This window comes from Octodon degus, unplaced genomic scaffold (assembly GCF_000260255.1).
Source record: "Octodon degus isolate 3935 unplaced genomic scaffold, OctDeg1.0 scaffold00014, whole genome shotgun sequence".
Lineage (NCBI taxonomy): Eukaryota > Metazoa > Chordata > Mammalia > Rodentia > Octodontidae > Octodon > Octodon degus.
The window spans coordinates 23,713,990-23,730,662 of NW_004524590.1; the positions used below are offsets into that span (position 1 = coordinate 23,713,990).

At 38.7% G+C, this 16,673-nt stretch overlaps 1 protein-coding gene across 1 annotated transcript in view; it reads left to right on the forward strand.

The window, feature by feature from the left end:
- Positions 1 to 16,673, forward strand: part of Thsd7b (thrombospondin type 1 domain containing 7B) — a 1,039,160-nt gene that overhangs the window by 520,621 nt on the left and 501,866 nt on the right. The window contains exons 8-10 of the mRNA XM_004626384.2: positions 5,184 to 5,375; positions 7,107 to 7,341; positions 12,987 to 13,102. Of these exons, the coding sequence (XP_004626441.1) occupies positions 5,184 to 5,375; positions 7,107 to 7,341; positions 12,987 to 13,102 (543 nt within the window). The remainder of the gene's footprint in view (positions 1 to 5,183; positions 5,376 to 7,106; positions 7,342 to 12,986; positions 13,103 to 16,673) is intronic.

Here is a 16,673-nt window from a genome sequence, read left to right on the forward strand (position 1 = left end):
ATATTAGGGCCGACCCAAGGATTGTTGCCAACAGCATGAAAGGAGAACTTCACAGGAACAAATGAGGCTGTTGGTTCTCCTGGAAGAGTTTGTCATGCTGGCTTTCCTGATACGAATGCAGCTGTTTCACTGTCAGAGGAGCTTAGGACTCGTTGTCGCTGAGGATGGCTGTGGTGCTTTCCAGGGGAGCTCTGGTCCTTACCTTGAGTATTGCTGGCTGCAGTACAGATCCCTTGGTCTGCTGGCACTGATCCTTCATCCAGCTGGCCCAGACTTCCTAGTTTCCACCACTGATCTTTGGGCCTTCCCAGTGCAGATCCACGAAACAGGCCTGCATGGGACACTGATGCGGGTACAGTAGGTCTTCAGCTAGACCCATGCTGTGGGATCCAGGACCTCAGCTGAATCCTTTGTGTCTTTAGTGTGTGGACAGATTTCCTGCACTTTTTGGTACTGGACTCTTCAGATTACTATTACAAAATAATCCTCTAAATTAAGTATCCTGTATTAAATTGTTTCCCCTGAAAACCCTGACTACATCAGGCATCTTGTGAAGGGAGTACTTGTGCATAATGCAATTTTTTTCTTTTTAAAATACCCTTTCCTTTCTTGTTCTCTCCCTTTTTCTTCCTCCAATGAAAATAACACATTTTTAAAAGAACAAATAAATCAGACCCACATACATAAATATCACATTGTCTCCCTGCTGTAAGAACCGAAATATGAAATGAAACTGAAAGGTATAACAGATACAGTAGAGCAGAAAGAAATGGAACTGAAGGATTCAACAATGAGATGAAAGAAAAGAGAAAAGGTAGGGGAAAAATATGTAAGTGTATATACAGGATGGCTTAGGTGATTATACTAAGAATTTCCATCAGTTTCTTGAAAAATAGCAGCTAACGTGTAGAATTTTCACCTTGACTAACTCTGTATGCTGATATCTGAAATCTATGCAACTACATTGAGGACAGCATTGTGTAATACAAAAACCATTCTTGAATACCTGTCATCTTGGTCCTCTAAATGTGTACCATTTCTAATGTCATGTCAATTATTACTATACTCTCCTTAAAATAATCTTTAAAAGAAAAAAATTAAGGTTTCTTGAGAGCAAGCACTAATAGTTAATTATAGGTCCAGTCTTACATAGCTATATCTGTTAATCTGTGCAACAGATTAGACGATAAAAATAGATATCAATGATTGTTAATCAGGTTTTCTTGTTTTAAAAATTTGAAACATATGAATTGTTGTATGTTACCCTATTTCTGTCTTTGTTTCTGATTTTTATTCTTGCTTTTCTTTTTACTCTTAAAAATAAAATCAAATTGAATTAAAAAAGACAATATAAATAAAAATGGGCATAGAGTAGGCTGTGTGTGTGTGTGTGTGTGTGTGTGTGTGTGTGTGTGTGTGTGGTTATTGGGGAGGATATTATTCAGTATTCAAGTCTTCAAAAACCAGAGCCACTTGCAACTTATGGAAGGCCAATTAGCAAAACCTGTACCTCTCTAGATCTTTCAGAATTTGTCAAATAGCTCCTCCAATACATACTTCCCTCCTCCTGTACTCCAATGATCTTCTAGTTAACTACATTTTCTTATCTGTGCACCTTTTTGCACATCCCTTTGTGCACTGCCAACCACCCCAGGCTTCCTCCATCAGCTGCCAAAGGGTGCATTCCATTCCCTGACAAAGTCTCCTTTTCCACCCATTACTACAGTGTTTTCTGTTTGAATCACACATTTGTAGCTTGACATTACTTTTAGACTTAGCTTTATTTTTATGGATATAGCTCACTTCAGTTATTAACCAGAAACTCTAGGAAGATAAATAGGAATCATTCCATCTATTTTTATTATATTTTACTTTCTTACACAAAATATATATGCTCATTGTATTATACCTGATAGTTTATAATTCTGTTTTTAGGTTTCTTTTTTTAAGAACACCATTCATTATCAATTTATGCTATATGTTTTTCTTAGTACTTTTTAAATGAATTTTAGTTCTTTGTTCCAATTTGAGTCTTTTCTCAAAATTTTTATCGGTATATCTTTGTGATACATAGTAAACACATTCTTTGTGGGGAAATTGTATATATGCATATCATATTTTTATCTATCATAATTATTTTTTCTTTTTTTGCAGAACCAGGGATTGAAGTTAGGCCCTTGCGCTTGCCAGACAAGCACTTATTCTACTGAACTATCTCCCCAGTCCCTCTATCCTAATTCTTAAAGGCAGAATTTTCTTAAAAATACGTTCACAAAAAGTGCTATTTTATGGGGAGAGATGTTCCCATAAATGGATTGTAACTGATATAATAAGGTGAAAACATTACCTCCTGTTTCCCTCTGAGGAAGCTTCCAATGTGTATTTCTACTGTAAACATTCTTAGTTCTTCAGTTATGGGACCATCTTTAGAATTTTAACTCAGTATTTTTCATGTCTGCTATTTTTGTAAGATTACTATAGATATTCCTTATGTCTTTAAATGTTCTTGTAAGATGGTGCTTTAGTGTTTTGGGAAAGACATATGCTAATAGAAGTCACAAACGTAGATATTAAATTTTGACTAGATGTAAGTTGGACATCTTACTTGTCCTGCCTTCTCCTGCCCATAGCTGCACTGGGGTATATTAGTGGGAAGTGCTTGTGGTGTGAACTCAACCTGAACACAGACTGAGACTGGAAGAGATTGATGGGAGATAGTCTTAGCTTGATTATCTACTAGATTCTCTGTTACTTCTCATAATGTACTTGTAAAGTTTTATTTTTACCTCAAGGGCCATGAACCCAGCCTTATTTACAAATCCGAATGCATATTAGTTGTGGCCTATCTTCTCCTTCAAGCACTGTCTCTGAAAAATACTTGTTTTATTTCCTTCCTTAGGAAAATAATGTTTACCTCCTTAGAATTAGCATAACATGGTTAATGAGAAAAACCAAAGCTCTGGAGTCAAAGGGTATAGAAATGATTTCATTGCAGGGCTAGGAATAAGGAGATTCTTTTCCTCTGTGAACCTCTGACTCCTTATCTGAGAGATGAGGGGGATAGCCTTCCCCTTCAGAGCTGCTTAGAAGGTACCAGTAATGCATACTGTACCTGAATAAGATTTGCACAACCCTAGGCCTCATTCCAGGGAGGTGCTCAACAAGTTTGTTACCTGTGCCATTGTTTTGTTTTGTTTCAGACATTTCATGACAAGAGAATCCAAAGTTGTGAAGTTACTCAGATAAATTTACCACTATCTTACATAGTGGCTTTTCTACACTTTAATTTGTTAGGGTCTTTATGTATTTTTTTATGGAGAAAAAATTATGGATTTAGAATTAACCAGCTGGACTCAGTTTAGATGACCTCAATTTTGTTGGCAACATCTAATGTATCATAATCAGGAGCCCAACGAACATATAGCTTCTTCTCTCCATCAGGCCTGATTACAGTACTGACCTTGGCAACATCGATATCATAGAGCTTCTTCACAACTTGTTTGATTTGGCGCTTATTGGTTTTGACATCCACAGTGAACACCAGTGTGTTGTCTTTGATCTTTTTCATGGCTGACTCTGTGTTCATGGGGAACTTGATGATGGCATAGAGGTCAAGCTTGTTTCTCCTGGGGGTGCTCTTACAGGGGTATTTGGGCTGCCTCTGGAGCTGCAGTGTCTTGGGATGGCAGAAGGTGGGTGACGCTTATATCTTCTTTTTGCCACTGTGGATGCCTTTCAGCACGGCCTTCTTGGCCTTGAAAGCTTCTGCTTTAACTTCAGCTTTGGGAGGGGCAGGGGCTTCCTTCTTCACCTTCAGTGCCATCTTGGTAGAAAGGGACTCTCTGAAACAATAAGTCAGGTCACTTCTTTTGCCCTGTTTTTATGAAGATGCTATGAGTGATAAGAATAGTAATAATTAAATTACTATCTCTAAATAAATATAGGAATAGTACATAAATAACCTTAAAGAGAATCTTTTAAAGGAATCATGGTAAAATTTTGACCTGGGGAAAAAGCAAGATAGAAATGACTAAATGATTAGTCTTCCCAACTATTCATTGTTAAGAAACCTTCCTCTTTAAGGTTTCTAACGAAGCTTGTACTATGATGTATTGGAAGACTTCAATTGGTGTTTATAGTATGGCATTAGGTCTGGTGTGAAATTGGTTATCCTTTTCATTTGGTAAGGGTTTTTTTTTTTTTTTTTTGTATTTTAAGGAAGGATCTACAGCATATTCAGGGTCTCACTACTAGATTGGGCTCATAGTGATACGCCTGTTTACAGCCTCCCAAGAGCTGGGATTACAGACATGCACCACCACACCCAGCCTAGATTGCCATCTCAGTGCACTCTGGGGGCAGGACAGGCATGGCAGGTCTGGGGATCAAACCTCCAGCCCCTGTTCCTGCTTGCAGGAACTTTAATCTGCTGAGCTATTTGGCTGGCCCCATTTGGTGGTTCTTAATGCTATAGGTTTGAAGTTATTTTTAGGTTAGTAACTCATTAAATTGTTCAAAGTGGAAGTCTTTAATTTCTTAGGGAAAACTCCAGACTGGCTTTTACTTTGTGCAAACACATTATCAAATTCTTGCTACTGGACCATTCCATTTTCTTTTCAGATTATTTATCACTGTGCACAAAAAGGATAGAACTAAATGAAAATCTTGCTTAAAGTTCCTGCTTAAGAGTTAAAACTACCCCAAAGAAAACTAAAATGTTGAAATTCTTCTTGATAAGGTTAGATTATAAGGTTCAAGGTAGGTTACAAGGTTGTGCTCTCCAGACCACGCCAGCCTTCATTTACTTAAAAATGTATATTTGCACATAGGGATGTAGGGTTGGTACCATGTGAGGTGTGATTATCTCTGGTCATCCGGGATAAAGTCTTCCTGGAGGAAGCCATCTCCATCCTTTTATAGTCTAACCTCACAAAGGATGACAAGAGGGAATTCTACTGTGGTATCTGTATTTTCTAAGTGCCACTTTATCTCCTGGCATTTTATTTTGACATAAACTTTATGAAGATCTGTGGAAACCACCTTTTTTGTATTTTATTGGTTTAGATACCAGGTGAAGTGTTCAGTGCCATCTGAACTGACAGAAGCAGCAATGAACCTGAAGGTTCTTTGAATGGCCTTAATTATGCATTAATAAATGTCTGTCTTGATCTGTTTGATTACAGGAGAAGAGGTGTCAGGGAGCCTCTGCCCCATGCCTCCTCCTCCTGAACGGGTGATTTGTGAAATTCCCTGCAGAATGGATTGTGTGGTGAGTGAGTGGACATTGTGGTCCTCTTGTTCCCAGTCCTGTTCAAATAAGAACTCAGATGGGAAACAGACAAGGTCAAGATATATCCTGGCACTGGCTGGAGAAGGTAAGAGAATTTCTCTTGACTCTGGATCCCATAGCGCCATTATAATATACTGTAGAAATAGCCACAAATAGGTAATATCATGGTCCTCTGACTCCAAATTAACAGTTTCATGGAAATGCATAGTTTTTTCTTCTTAATCCTCCACTTTATTTATGCTTGGTTCACAAAGTCAAATGAATTCAGTTGGTAGGTATTTTTCATTATACTTCTTAGAGAAGAAAGCAAAGTGTTGTTGACACCCATCCAGTTTCTGACTGTGCAGTTGGAAACATAATTGGATATCTCTGGGAAAATGAGTTCCAAATTAGTAATTGGGAGCCCTGACTTCTTGTCCAAGAGCTGCCAGTACCATTGGCAAGTACCCGATCTGCATGCCCTACTTTCCTGTTCTGTCATGCTGACATGGTGGGGGTGGAAAGGGAACAAGAAAGCTGTGCAAGCGCCTTGGAAAAACGTAAGAAGTGCTCTGGGAATGAGAGCAGTGACATCAGAACGAATTAGAGGAGCAGCTGCTTCCATCATTTACAGCAATGGACTCTGTCTCCAGACACATGCTCCATTGCTTTCACGTCTCCATTCAGCCTCCTCTGCTGTCAGGCCCCTTAGCACAGCAGGGCCATGAGACCACTTACTGTGAGGATCTCCTCTTTCAACAGGATCCTGCTCTGTGAGCCCGGGAAATGGGGCCAGGGTCAAGATGAAGAAAGATGTTTATAGTCTTAGTGTGTGGTTGTATCTCTGACTTGTCTTTTATATTTCTGGAAATGGAAAGAAGTCAGGAGTACTTAATTAGAAAAAAGTAACAGAAATCACAAAACCATGGCTACAGATTTTGAGGAATTAGCTAACTGGATTAAAATGTATGATAGTGTTGAAGAGTAGAAATAGATCAATACTTTAGGTAAATATCATTTTTCATATTGATATAAAAATCTAAAAGAAGAGAGACAAAAATGAAATTTGACAATCTGATTCCCACAGGAGTATAAAGGTGTCTGGTCTGCTTTGGCGGGGGGGGGGGGCGGGTAGCACACTGTCAGATATAGCTTAGAAGGTAAGGATGAACTCTTTCTTGCCAGTCTTTAAAAGATACTAATAAACATACCAAATTGTAACAAAGTGTATTCCTTGATGGATGTTGAGTATGTTATGGTTATAGTGCAAAACTAATGCCTTTCTTAAGAAATAGAAAACGTGATTTTTTTTTGTGTGTGTGTGTAAGCATACATCTGTATATGCGATCAAGAAAATATTAATTGAAAGTTGTGGGCTGGGGTCAAGGATGTAGCTCAGTGGCACAGCACCTGCCTGGCACCCATAAGGTCCTGAGTTTGATTTCCCCCCCCACCCCATTCCCCCCCCAAAAAAAAAGAAAAAAGAAAGATTGTGGGCTATCCTGTCTAATGCATTTATGTGGACAAGACAATGTTAAACAAAAGGCAGATTTCTTTGGAGTTTAACTCATTGATGTATGCTCCAGAACCAACAGGAGACTTAACCAATTTTATAATGTATTAGATGTGGACTACTGCCCATTATTTAGAAGAAAAGAATGCAATGTGTTATCATGAATTTGTTACTCAGGACCGAATTCTTTGACCTTTGTGTAGGAAGAGGTGTTTAGTGATTTGGGCCTTTAGACTGTTAAGACATGAAAAGCAACAAAACCAAGAACAACTGTAACAGTAACACCAACAATTATGCTTTCACTTCCTATCTTTTTTTTTTAAGGTGGAAAACCGTGTCCTCCCAGTCAAGCCCTGCAAGAATATCGTTTGTGCAATGACCATTCCTGTATGCAGCTCTACTGGGAGACAGCACCCTGGGGTCCCTGTTCTGAAAACACATTGGTAACTGCCCCCAATGCAACCATTGGCTGGAATGGAAAAGCTACCTGTGGTGTAGGCATCCAGACACGGAGGGTCTACTGTGTGAAGAGTCACGTGGGACAAGTGATGACCAAAAGGTACTGTTAATGTCTCACTGAAAGTCTGTACTATAATTACATAATTATGCATTTTAGTTGGAAATACTAAGCAAACATCTAATGTGTCCAGGCTTATGCTAGAGGAAGAAGGGATTTTTGTTACTGTTGTTTGAACTTTTAAAGCCAAAAGCATATAACTCAAAGATTACTGTACTTATGGATCATTGGAGTATTTCTGATATTTTATTAGGGAGTAGATAAATGAAAAAAATGTTCTTGATCACTGAATGTATTTAAATAATCAAGCCTAATTTCCCAGATCCAACCTCAGTATTTTTGACTGATTTAAAATCAGTAGTGATGAGGTTAAAAGCAGGTTTTTTTTTCTACTTTAAATTTGAGAATTGCATTTTACTTTTCTTTAGACTCCACCAAGCTTTTCTGCAATGGCAAGCAAAACTCGGATGGCTACTTTGATTAGACTAAACTTTACCCCGAGAAGGATGCAGTTCTGCGTGATTGCTATGCTTGCTGTACCTGGAGATACACAAATTTTCAAAGGCAGAAGGAAAATATAGACATGAGAACTCAGAAATAGATTTCAAAAAGTTCAAGAAAAATTTCAAAATGGGAGGGAAAAAGTAATTGGGTGGAGACCTATTCTGTGGGAGTCACATCTTTAAACAAATATTTTTCTAGGTCTAGCTGAGAAGAATAGTAAAGAAGACAAGAGATGGCCTATTTCATATTCCAATATGGAGAAACGGGCACATGCACAGAGATTTCCCGTGGGCATGTTCAGAGACCCCACCGCAGCCTAGAAATGCTGGGTCGCCAGTATAGGGTGGGGAGAGCTTTGGCTCAGTGGCATGAGCTTGAGAAAGCAGGCTTTTTCTAGGAATTTTCAAGCTGGGGAATGACGCTCTGTCTCTTTCTGTTTATGATGCTTTTAGAGTTTAAGCTGAGAGCTGCCACAGCCATGATGATGAGGCTGGAAAAAGCAGGAGGAGAGAAGAAAGCTGATGTAAAAAACGAAGCAGAATTATAGGCTTAACAAATTCTGGCAGCATCAAGCCCAGACCCCTTCCCTCCTAACAACACCACTGTTCTTACTGAAAGCATAGTAAATGCATTTCCTCGATGCCTAATTTAATTTGATTTGTGTTCCTGTCCTTGGACAATTCAAACTCCTGGATAATTTCAATGGCAACACCTTAGTAAAGGGGTTTGAGCCCTGCCACACGGCTGTGGAAGCCACCTTGGCTCTATGTAAGCAATGCGCACAGAGCTGAATTAGGGGAAATAAAACACTTATGGAAGAAATAGTATGAAAACAGATATTTCACTAACACACACACACACACACACACACACACACACACACAGTTGTTGCTCATTGCTTTGTATGCTGTTAATGAGGCCAGAGACTTAGCAGCCTAGTTTTAATTCTTACTGTATGTCTCCAGACAATACTGCTCACTATGAGCAGCCTACATGGACTTTCGTCAGTTTACTTAATTAAAATTCTGAGGTTAATGAGATCAATTGAACTAAGGACATAATACTAATGTCCAGTGACACACACTATGAGATTATCAGCACGTAAAGTTACATTATAAGCATATAAACTAGTTTTTCATTGCTTGAGAACCTTTACACTAGAAATAGATCCTCTGTCACTTATAAACTTCTTGGGGTAAGGGTAGGGGCATAGACATATAAAAGGAGGAGAATGTTTCTTAAAGAATATTTCCTTCAGCAAGGGCCTGAGTTCAATCCCCGGTTTAAAAAAAAAATCCTTCAGAGAAAGAACATGTCTCTGTGGAACAAATGAGCTTGAATGTTGTCTTTATTTCTAAGCCCACTGCTCTGAAATGTGCAGAGTTCTTTGCAGGTTCTTGTACCCCTGGTTTGGTTCTTTGGTTTCCACATAATTATGCAGGTGAGAATGTTCCATTGTATGAATAATAGAACTGATCATATCAGAAAATAAGAGCTGGCCGGGACACAGCTGAACCCAGAAACTTCATAGGTTATTACTGGGTTTTTGTTTAGTTTTATTTCATTATCCAGTGCTGTTTCTTTTCAGTTGCAGTGTCGTAAGGAATAATAATAGAAAAGATTAGAAACACAATTCCAAGCCTTTCAAAGCTCTGGATAAGGCACTTTCTACCTTCACTGTGCAGACACCAGGCATTTTCATGAGACAGTGTACTAAGCAGCACCATGTAAACATGTAATGCACAAAATGTTGGCAGCTTTGCCCCATGCAGCTGAGCGAGAAGAATTGGTCAGTTACTTGGTCAGGTGAGTGATCAGGAGTTGGAGCCATGTGTGTGCGTCCTGATGATTGAGGCCCTGTGGAAGCTGGCAGGACTGTGGAGCCCTTATGTGATGCTTTTCAGCACAGCGAATGTGAAGAGCTGGAACTTGCAAGATGACCAAGAGGCAGTACATGGAGACTACTCTACAAAATACATATAGTGCACACCCAGAAAGATGTGTATATTATGGTGAAACACATTTACTTTTATTAAGAGTAGTGCTAAACTGATATCTGTGTTTTTACTTTAAAATGAGTATAAACTGCCACAAAAAGCAAGGAGCAACACATTGTTTACTAACTAACACAGTGAATCCACATGTTACCTTTAAATTCAAAGCTGTAGCTTTATTTTGAAACTAGCTGGAGAAATTAGTCGAACATCCCCTAGGATTTATTTTTGGCATTAATAGCACTTTACACAATACAGTGATTCACTCACTGTTGATAAATATTTACACAAGGCTGATATCCGGTATTTTTCAAATGCAAGTAGAAATTCTATCATCAAAGGATTCAAAATTATCATATATATAGTACATGTTGTATGTTTAATATGTACATACTACAAATAGCACACAATCTGTCAAAGCCTGTCCAACCAGTGATCGAATGATGGAGCAAATAAATCTTATCTTGTATGGATGCTAAGAATACATAATTTGCTTCTAGACAATGGTGACATTTTCAAACAATTACAGGAAATTTATGGATTTTGGAAATGTAATGATATATTAAAAGATAGACAATAGGAAGAGAAAGTTGAATGCCTGAGGTAAAGATAAAACTTGCTGGCAGATGAAATGAGCATAATACAATTTTATAAACAAAAGAATATTTGATCCTTTTCAGGCCAGAGACCACTTACCTTTCCAGAAAAGTTTTCCCTTCATCACTTCTGTGCAAGCACTGTGATGTAAGCCAACCCTTGTCTCTGAGAGAATGACACTGTTTCTCTTAGACGTAGGAGGCCCACAGAAAAACACGGGGCCACATTATGAAAACTCAGTATTAGTCCCACTAAAATCTTTTTGTGAGTGATTCTAGGAAAGGGTACATAAAATAGGTAATTAGCAGTTCCATGAAGATTAACACACGTCGCTAACTGGAGTGAGGAAAGGCCCTGCAATGCAAGCATAGCGAGCTTCACTTTTCTCACATGCAGTGATGTCAGGCTGTTTTGTGGATGTATGAGACTACCTGGAGGGCTCTAATGGACCTGGTAACCCGTGACCCTTACAGCGCGCACAGAAATACACAAGTCTTGGTTACTTTTCTCACCTTGCAGAGACACAATACCCAATGCCCAAAGTTAAAGGGAAGGGATTTTTAGCTCACAATTTGTAGAGGTGTCAGCTCATCGTGGAATGGTTCCAAGGTAGGGTGGCACATGGCTGAGGGTCAACAGTTCCTGGCAGTGGAAGACAACAAAATCAATGAAGGAAAGAGGAGGTGGGGAAGACAAGCCTTTCTGTGTCCCTTAGGTTGTATTCAGTCTACCAGGATTAGGGCTGTGTCAATCAGTGGGACTGATCCAGCAATCACCTCCTATTAATCCCAGAACCTTAATCTTAGCATCGTACTAGGAATCAATCCTATGCTACAGATTCAACCACTTCCGAGCAAAAAACCCCAAAACCACATGGGGCTTATGAGGACGTCCGATACAAGCCATAACACCTTACCCAGTTGTTGCTTTTAACTTCTAGCCACATACCAGGAGAGATTGCAGAGGGGTGGGTATAAGTGGCAGATCAATTTATTTTTGTTAGATTTCAGGGTAAGAATAAAGGACTTGGAAATGATTTCAATGTTTCTTTGCTATCAGGACTAAGTTAAGATATAAATTTTCCTTACCAGGGTAGCTTGTTTAAGTGGCACTCTATTCTCACAACAACACTCTTCTTTCTATTCTTATACTGTTCAAATGAATCCATTTAATAGGCACTTTATCTGTGTACATGTGTGTATAAGGATGGTTAAGAATAATGGTACTAATAAGAATTTATTGAACATATTTCCTGTGAGTCGATACATCTTTCATCTTAATATATTTTTAACAAAGAATCACATACTCTATAGGAGGAATAAAATACTATAGAGAAACTGATGAAGGAATTCATAGGCTGCATTGGAACAATACAAAGTCAAAGAGGGGGCTTGCCCTTCTCCCAGCAGCCCTTCCCCTCCTGTCCTGCCATCAACACCACTCTCTGATTCTACATATTGCACTGTGTTATTATGTGCATGTAAACACAAATATATATTCTTGGCCCTCCTTAATTTTCTGTTGCTTGTTTCCTAGCTCTAAAAGATGTATATTCATAAATTATCCATGCTCTCTCTCCATGTATCAATTTAAAATGTTCATCATTTTTGATGAATAATGAACTTTAGGTCCTGCCCACTAACTCCCTCCTGACTTCCTTCCTGATGTGGCCTCCTGATGGTGGGTGCATTACTACTTTAGGTCAATATTGTATTCTTAGACTCTTTGACTCAGGTAGTTCAGGCTACTATAATAAAAATGCCCTATGTGGAGTGGCTTAAATAGCCATCCTAGACTTCTCAAAGTTCTGGAAGCTGGAAGTCTCTCACAGTGACAGCCTGATCATGTCCTAATGATGGCTGCCTTGCTGCTTGAAAATGGCCTTTCCCTTGAATATGGTCATTAAGTTAATTATTAGCATAATACTGAATTAATGTTTCTTTTGTAAATGTCACTCATCATATTTGTTATTTGCAATCTGTTACATTTTATTTATTCTATTTTTTTCGAAGTTATGAGCAGAGTATATTTATTGGGGGAAGGAAAGCTCCTGTCCTAGAGAGGGACGGAAGAGGGGCCCGAGCGGGTTGTTCCCTATTTTTGCTATTTCATCAGCCTATATAGTCTAAAGAAAAATATCATCATTGGTTAAGTATTCTATGCTTTTAATGATCAAGATGCATAGTATTTTAAAATTATCTTTGATGGTCTTTGTTTCTTTTTGTAAGATGCCAATCATTTGATACATTAACTTCAATAAAACTTTTCAAAAGTGCTTCTAATTTGCTTATTCTGAAAAACTCAAATATTACTTGAATTGATGCTGAAAGATATTTGTCTAATGTTTGACATTAGTCTCAGGGAAGTTTTTTTGCACCCTAGATTAGTTAGAAGTTTTTTGGTGACTGGGTTAAGAGAATTGAAATCTGCCATGAGCACTTGGACAAATAGCTTCACCTCTTGGATTCTTTCCTTCTTCATCCATAAAAATAGCATATGTCCCTAATATGTTTTGTTTTAAATTCTTGTAGCTCTACACTAAACCATCTGTAGTCCCCAGGAAGCACTGACATGATCTCTTCACATTGACAGATGTCCAGATTCCACTCGACCTGAAACTGTGCGCCCCTGTTTGCTCCCATGCAAAAAAGACTGTGTAGTGACTGCATTCAGTGAGTGGACACCCTGCCCGCGACAGTGCCAGCCAGGTAAGGAGACCCGCTTTCCTGGTGTTTTCATTCTAAAACATCTGATTTTTTTCTTCTAAGTAGGCAAGAGATTTTAGAATCAGAGTACCCTTCCTTTTTACTTGTGTGGTGTGGCAGGAATAAGGTTAGTAAAGTATATGAGTTAGATCTTACATTCACAAATTCTTTAGAACTTGGAAAGGAAAACACACTCAGGTGTCATATGTCATGATTTTATGGGTACTTATTCCAAGAGCAGTCATCACATGTTGTGGCATTTTGCACATCCATTATAAAGGGAATTCTAAAGCATCATTTCCTTCCCAATTTTCCACGTGCATCCGATGTGGTTGGACCCAGTTCTAAGACCTCTGATGGGCTATAGGGCCCAAACACTATGCTTTCATCATATGTAAATATAACCATGTGGGAAAATAAGAGCAAATGTTGAAAAGTTTTAAGTAAGTACAAATATTTGAAATACAGGTTTACATCTCCCTATTTCTAGTGGTGATATTTTATACACCTGGGTGTGTTTAAAGAGGTATGACCCAGGACACCCAAATCCTAGGTGAATATACAAGGTTAAAATGACTCCCCTCTCTTTGAAAAATCTTTGCTCCATCAGATATTTCTATTTGTCCCAGTAAGTTATTCATGTGGAAATATGAGTATCCATAGTCCTAAAGCTCCATGATAGCCAAGATCTACATTGATAACTCAGTCGTTTTCCTAGCATCATTCCCCTAGGATGTTACCCTTGATGCAGTAGGAAGAGTTAAATCCAAGAATAAGAAAGATGGAAATCAACGCAATGTTGACCTTTTCTTGGCAATCATAGCCTCTCCAGCAGGGCAGGACTCTCCGTGGCCCCAGCCTCCTGGGAGAAGGGAGGATGCAGAATGCAATGGTGAAAGGAACACCTACCAGAGGTTAAGAGCCTTAGCACCTCTCCTTAGAAAAGTCTAGTCCTGTGCATCTGGGATGCCCAAATGCTCCTTGACTCAGGCGTTTACACCAGCACTTCAGGAAATCAAGGCAATAAGGCCAAAACTGGCTGAGAAGTAATGAATCTTCACATGATCTTTTTGTTGGGCAAAGGGTTAGTGGAGCTCTGGAATGTTGTTATCATTCTTGTTTTGTAATCACTGTTGGAGCACTTGTATGAGGCTTTATGCCACCATCATTTCATCTTCTTAGCATTCCTTTGCCATAAGAGAAATAGAAAAGCATGCAGCAGTTTTGTTGATATATTGAAGTGTAAATGAATGCATTAAGTGAGAAAGAACCTTGAAAATAAATTGAGATATTTATCTGATGTTTTGAAGAATAAAGATAGCTAGAGTTTCTTCTCTAAACTCTTTCCAAGTTAGCTCTCTTTGTTTTTGTAGAGATATAGGACCTTTTCCCTGAGCTACACCCCAGCTATTTCTTTGCTTGTTTGTTTGTTTATTTATGTATTTATTTTGGTGCCAACAATGGAACTCAGGACCTTTTGCTTGCCAGGTATGCACTGTACCACTGAGTTATATCCCAGCCCTTTTTTATTTTTAATTTTGGGACAAGTTTTTATTAAGTCACTAAATTGCTGAAGGTGAAGTTGAACTTGCATTTCTCATTCCTGAGCTTCTCACAATGCCAGGAATAAAAGGATGTGCCACCATCCCCCTCCCTTTTCCTGATTAAAGATCCAAATTAGATGAACTGAATGTGAAGGGTGGGTTGGGAGCCTGGTGAGTGTCATTTCTGAATAGAATGGGACAGAAAAGCTACTGACTTTATTTTGAACAGCTTTAAATGTAGCCATTGGGGGTTGATGCTGGAAATTTTAATGGCAATATACCTGGAAATGTTTCAGATCCTCAAAGATCAATACTGGTTAAATGTAAGGTGATATTGTAGAGTACAACGATGGACTTTTACTGAGGGTCAGTTCCTTCTCTTTGTTTTTGTTTTGTTTTGTTTTTCTCAAGAGAGGTTATCATAATTGCTCTATTAAAAGGTTCTAAGGTATGGAAAGGCTGAATGGGGAAAAAATACCATACTTGTACCCTAAACTTGTGGCTATCAAAGCCCTCTGATACTTGGCAAAGCAGATTAGATCTGAGCTACAGAATGCTTATGGCCAGAGATTATTTCAGCCACTACTATTTCATGCATTTAAAATTGAAAAGAATTCCCTCTGAAGCCTGAGTCTTCTCCTAACTTTGTCTAAGGATAGATGAATCACAGGATGTAAAATAACTTTTCTTCAAGCAACTTTAAATTTTACTCCAATTTCCAGAGATTCAATTAGTTGTTTAAATGGTTGTCATTGTAATGAAAATAGTATTAAGCCTCTGCGGTGCCTTCAACTTTTCAAGCCTAGATAATTCTTTTCACAGCTTGGCAGCCAGGGACCTGGAGGAGCAAAGATTCAATTTTCAGATTTCTTCCAGCTTTCTACTTTAGTCCTATTTACCCTGCATTTAGTCCATACCTTGGGACCAGATATCATTAAGTAACTGTGGATTAATTAAGAAACACTACCAGAGGGGAGGAATTCTGGAGGAAATGGCACTACTGAATATATGGTTCTTAAACTTTCTTGCATCTGAATCACCTGGAAGTTGTATTAAAATGCATATTTTCAGTTCTATGACTACAAGAGTTAATTTAATAACTATGAGCAAGGTACCTGAAATATGTAGTTCTAAGGAGCCATAGCCTCTGAATGGTGACCACATTCCCCCATTCTAGGGGAAAATGGCATACACTAGCAAGCCTTGACTTTCCCTGAAGAACATGGACTTTCTTTCAGTTCCTTGACTATGTTATGTTCCTTTGAGTTCAAGAGGCTGTAGACTAGGGCTGAAGAACATATATATTGTATATCCACATGGCTGTACCTGGGTTTCCAAGTCTGCTGTGTCACAAATATATTATCTCTCCCTGCCCCAGTTTCCTCACTTATGAAATGAATTAGTAATCACAGCGGACCATGAGGAGAACAATTCTACCACTTCTTGGCAGAGTAGATGCTAGGCCTTGCTTGTGTAGCTGATCACAGTCTTCACCTGTTTTGTGTGACCCTCACATGCTTCAGCTACCTTTCCAGATCCTTCCCAGCCCCTCCATGTGGGCATCCACACTGGTCTATATTCTCCTGCAATACTGGCCTCATCTCCATGGCTGCCTGGAAACTCCATTAAGCAGATCATCTTATAACCTTTTACACATCCAATTGTTAAATCACCATTCTTATTTTTCCTTGCTAATCCCTATTAGACAGTAAACTCAAGAGTGAAACGTAGGAACTGTCTTTACTGCTGGATCCTCTAAACCACCATGCCAAGTATGAACGTACAATTGTCACTTAATAGACATATTTAGAATGTACAGCTATTCTGACAGAACACACTAACTTGTGAATTTGAATCTAGGCATGGATTTTCTTTACTTCAAAGTGCACCCCAATAGATATCTTGAGGAATGATGATGCTTAAAATAAGTATTTCTTACGTTTTATGCATATACAAATCCCCATGGGATTTACAAATGCAAATTTCCCTCTGAAAACCTAGACAGAGCCAGGGATCACACCCTTCCATAT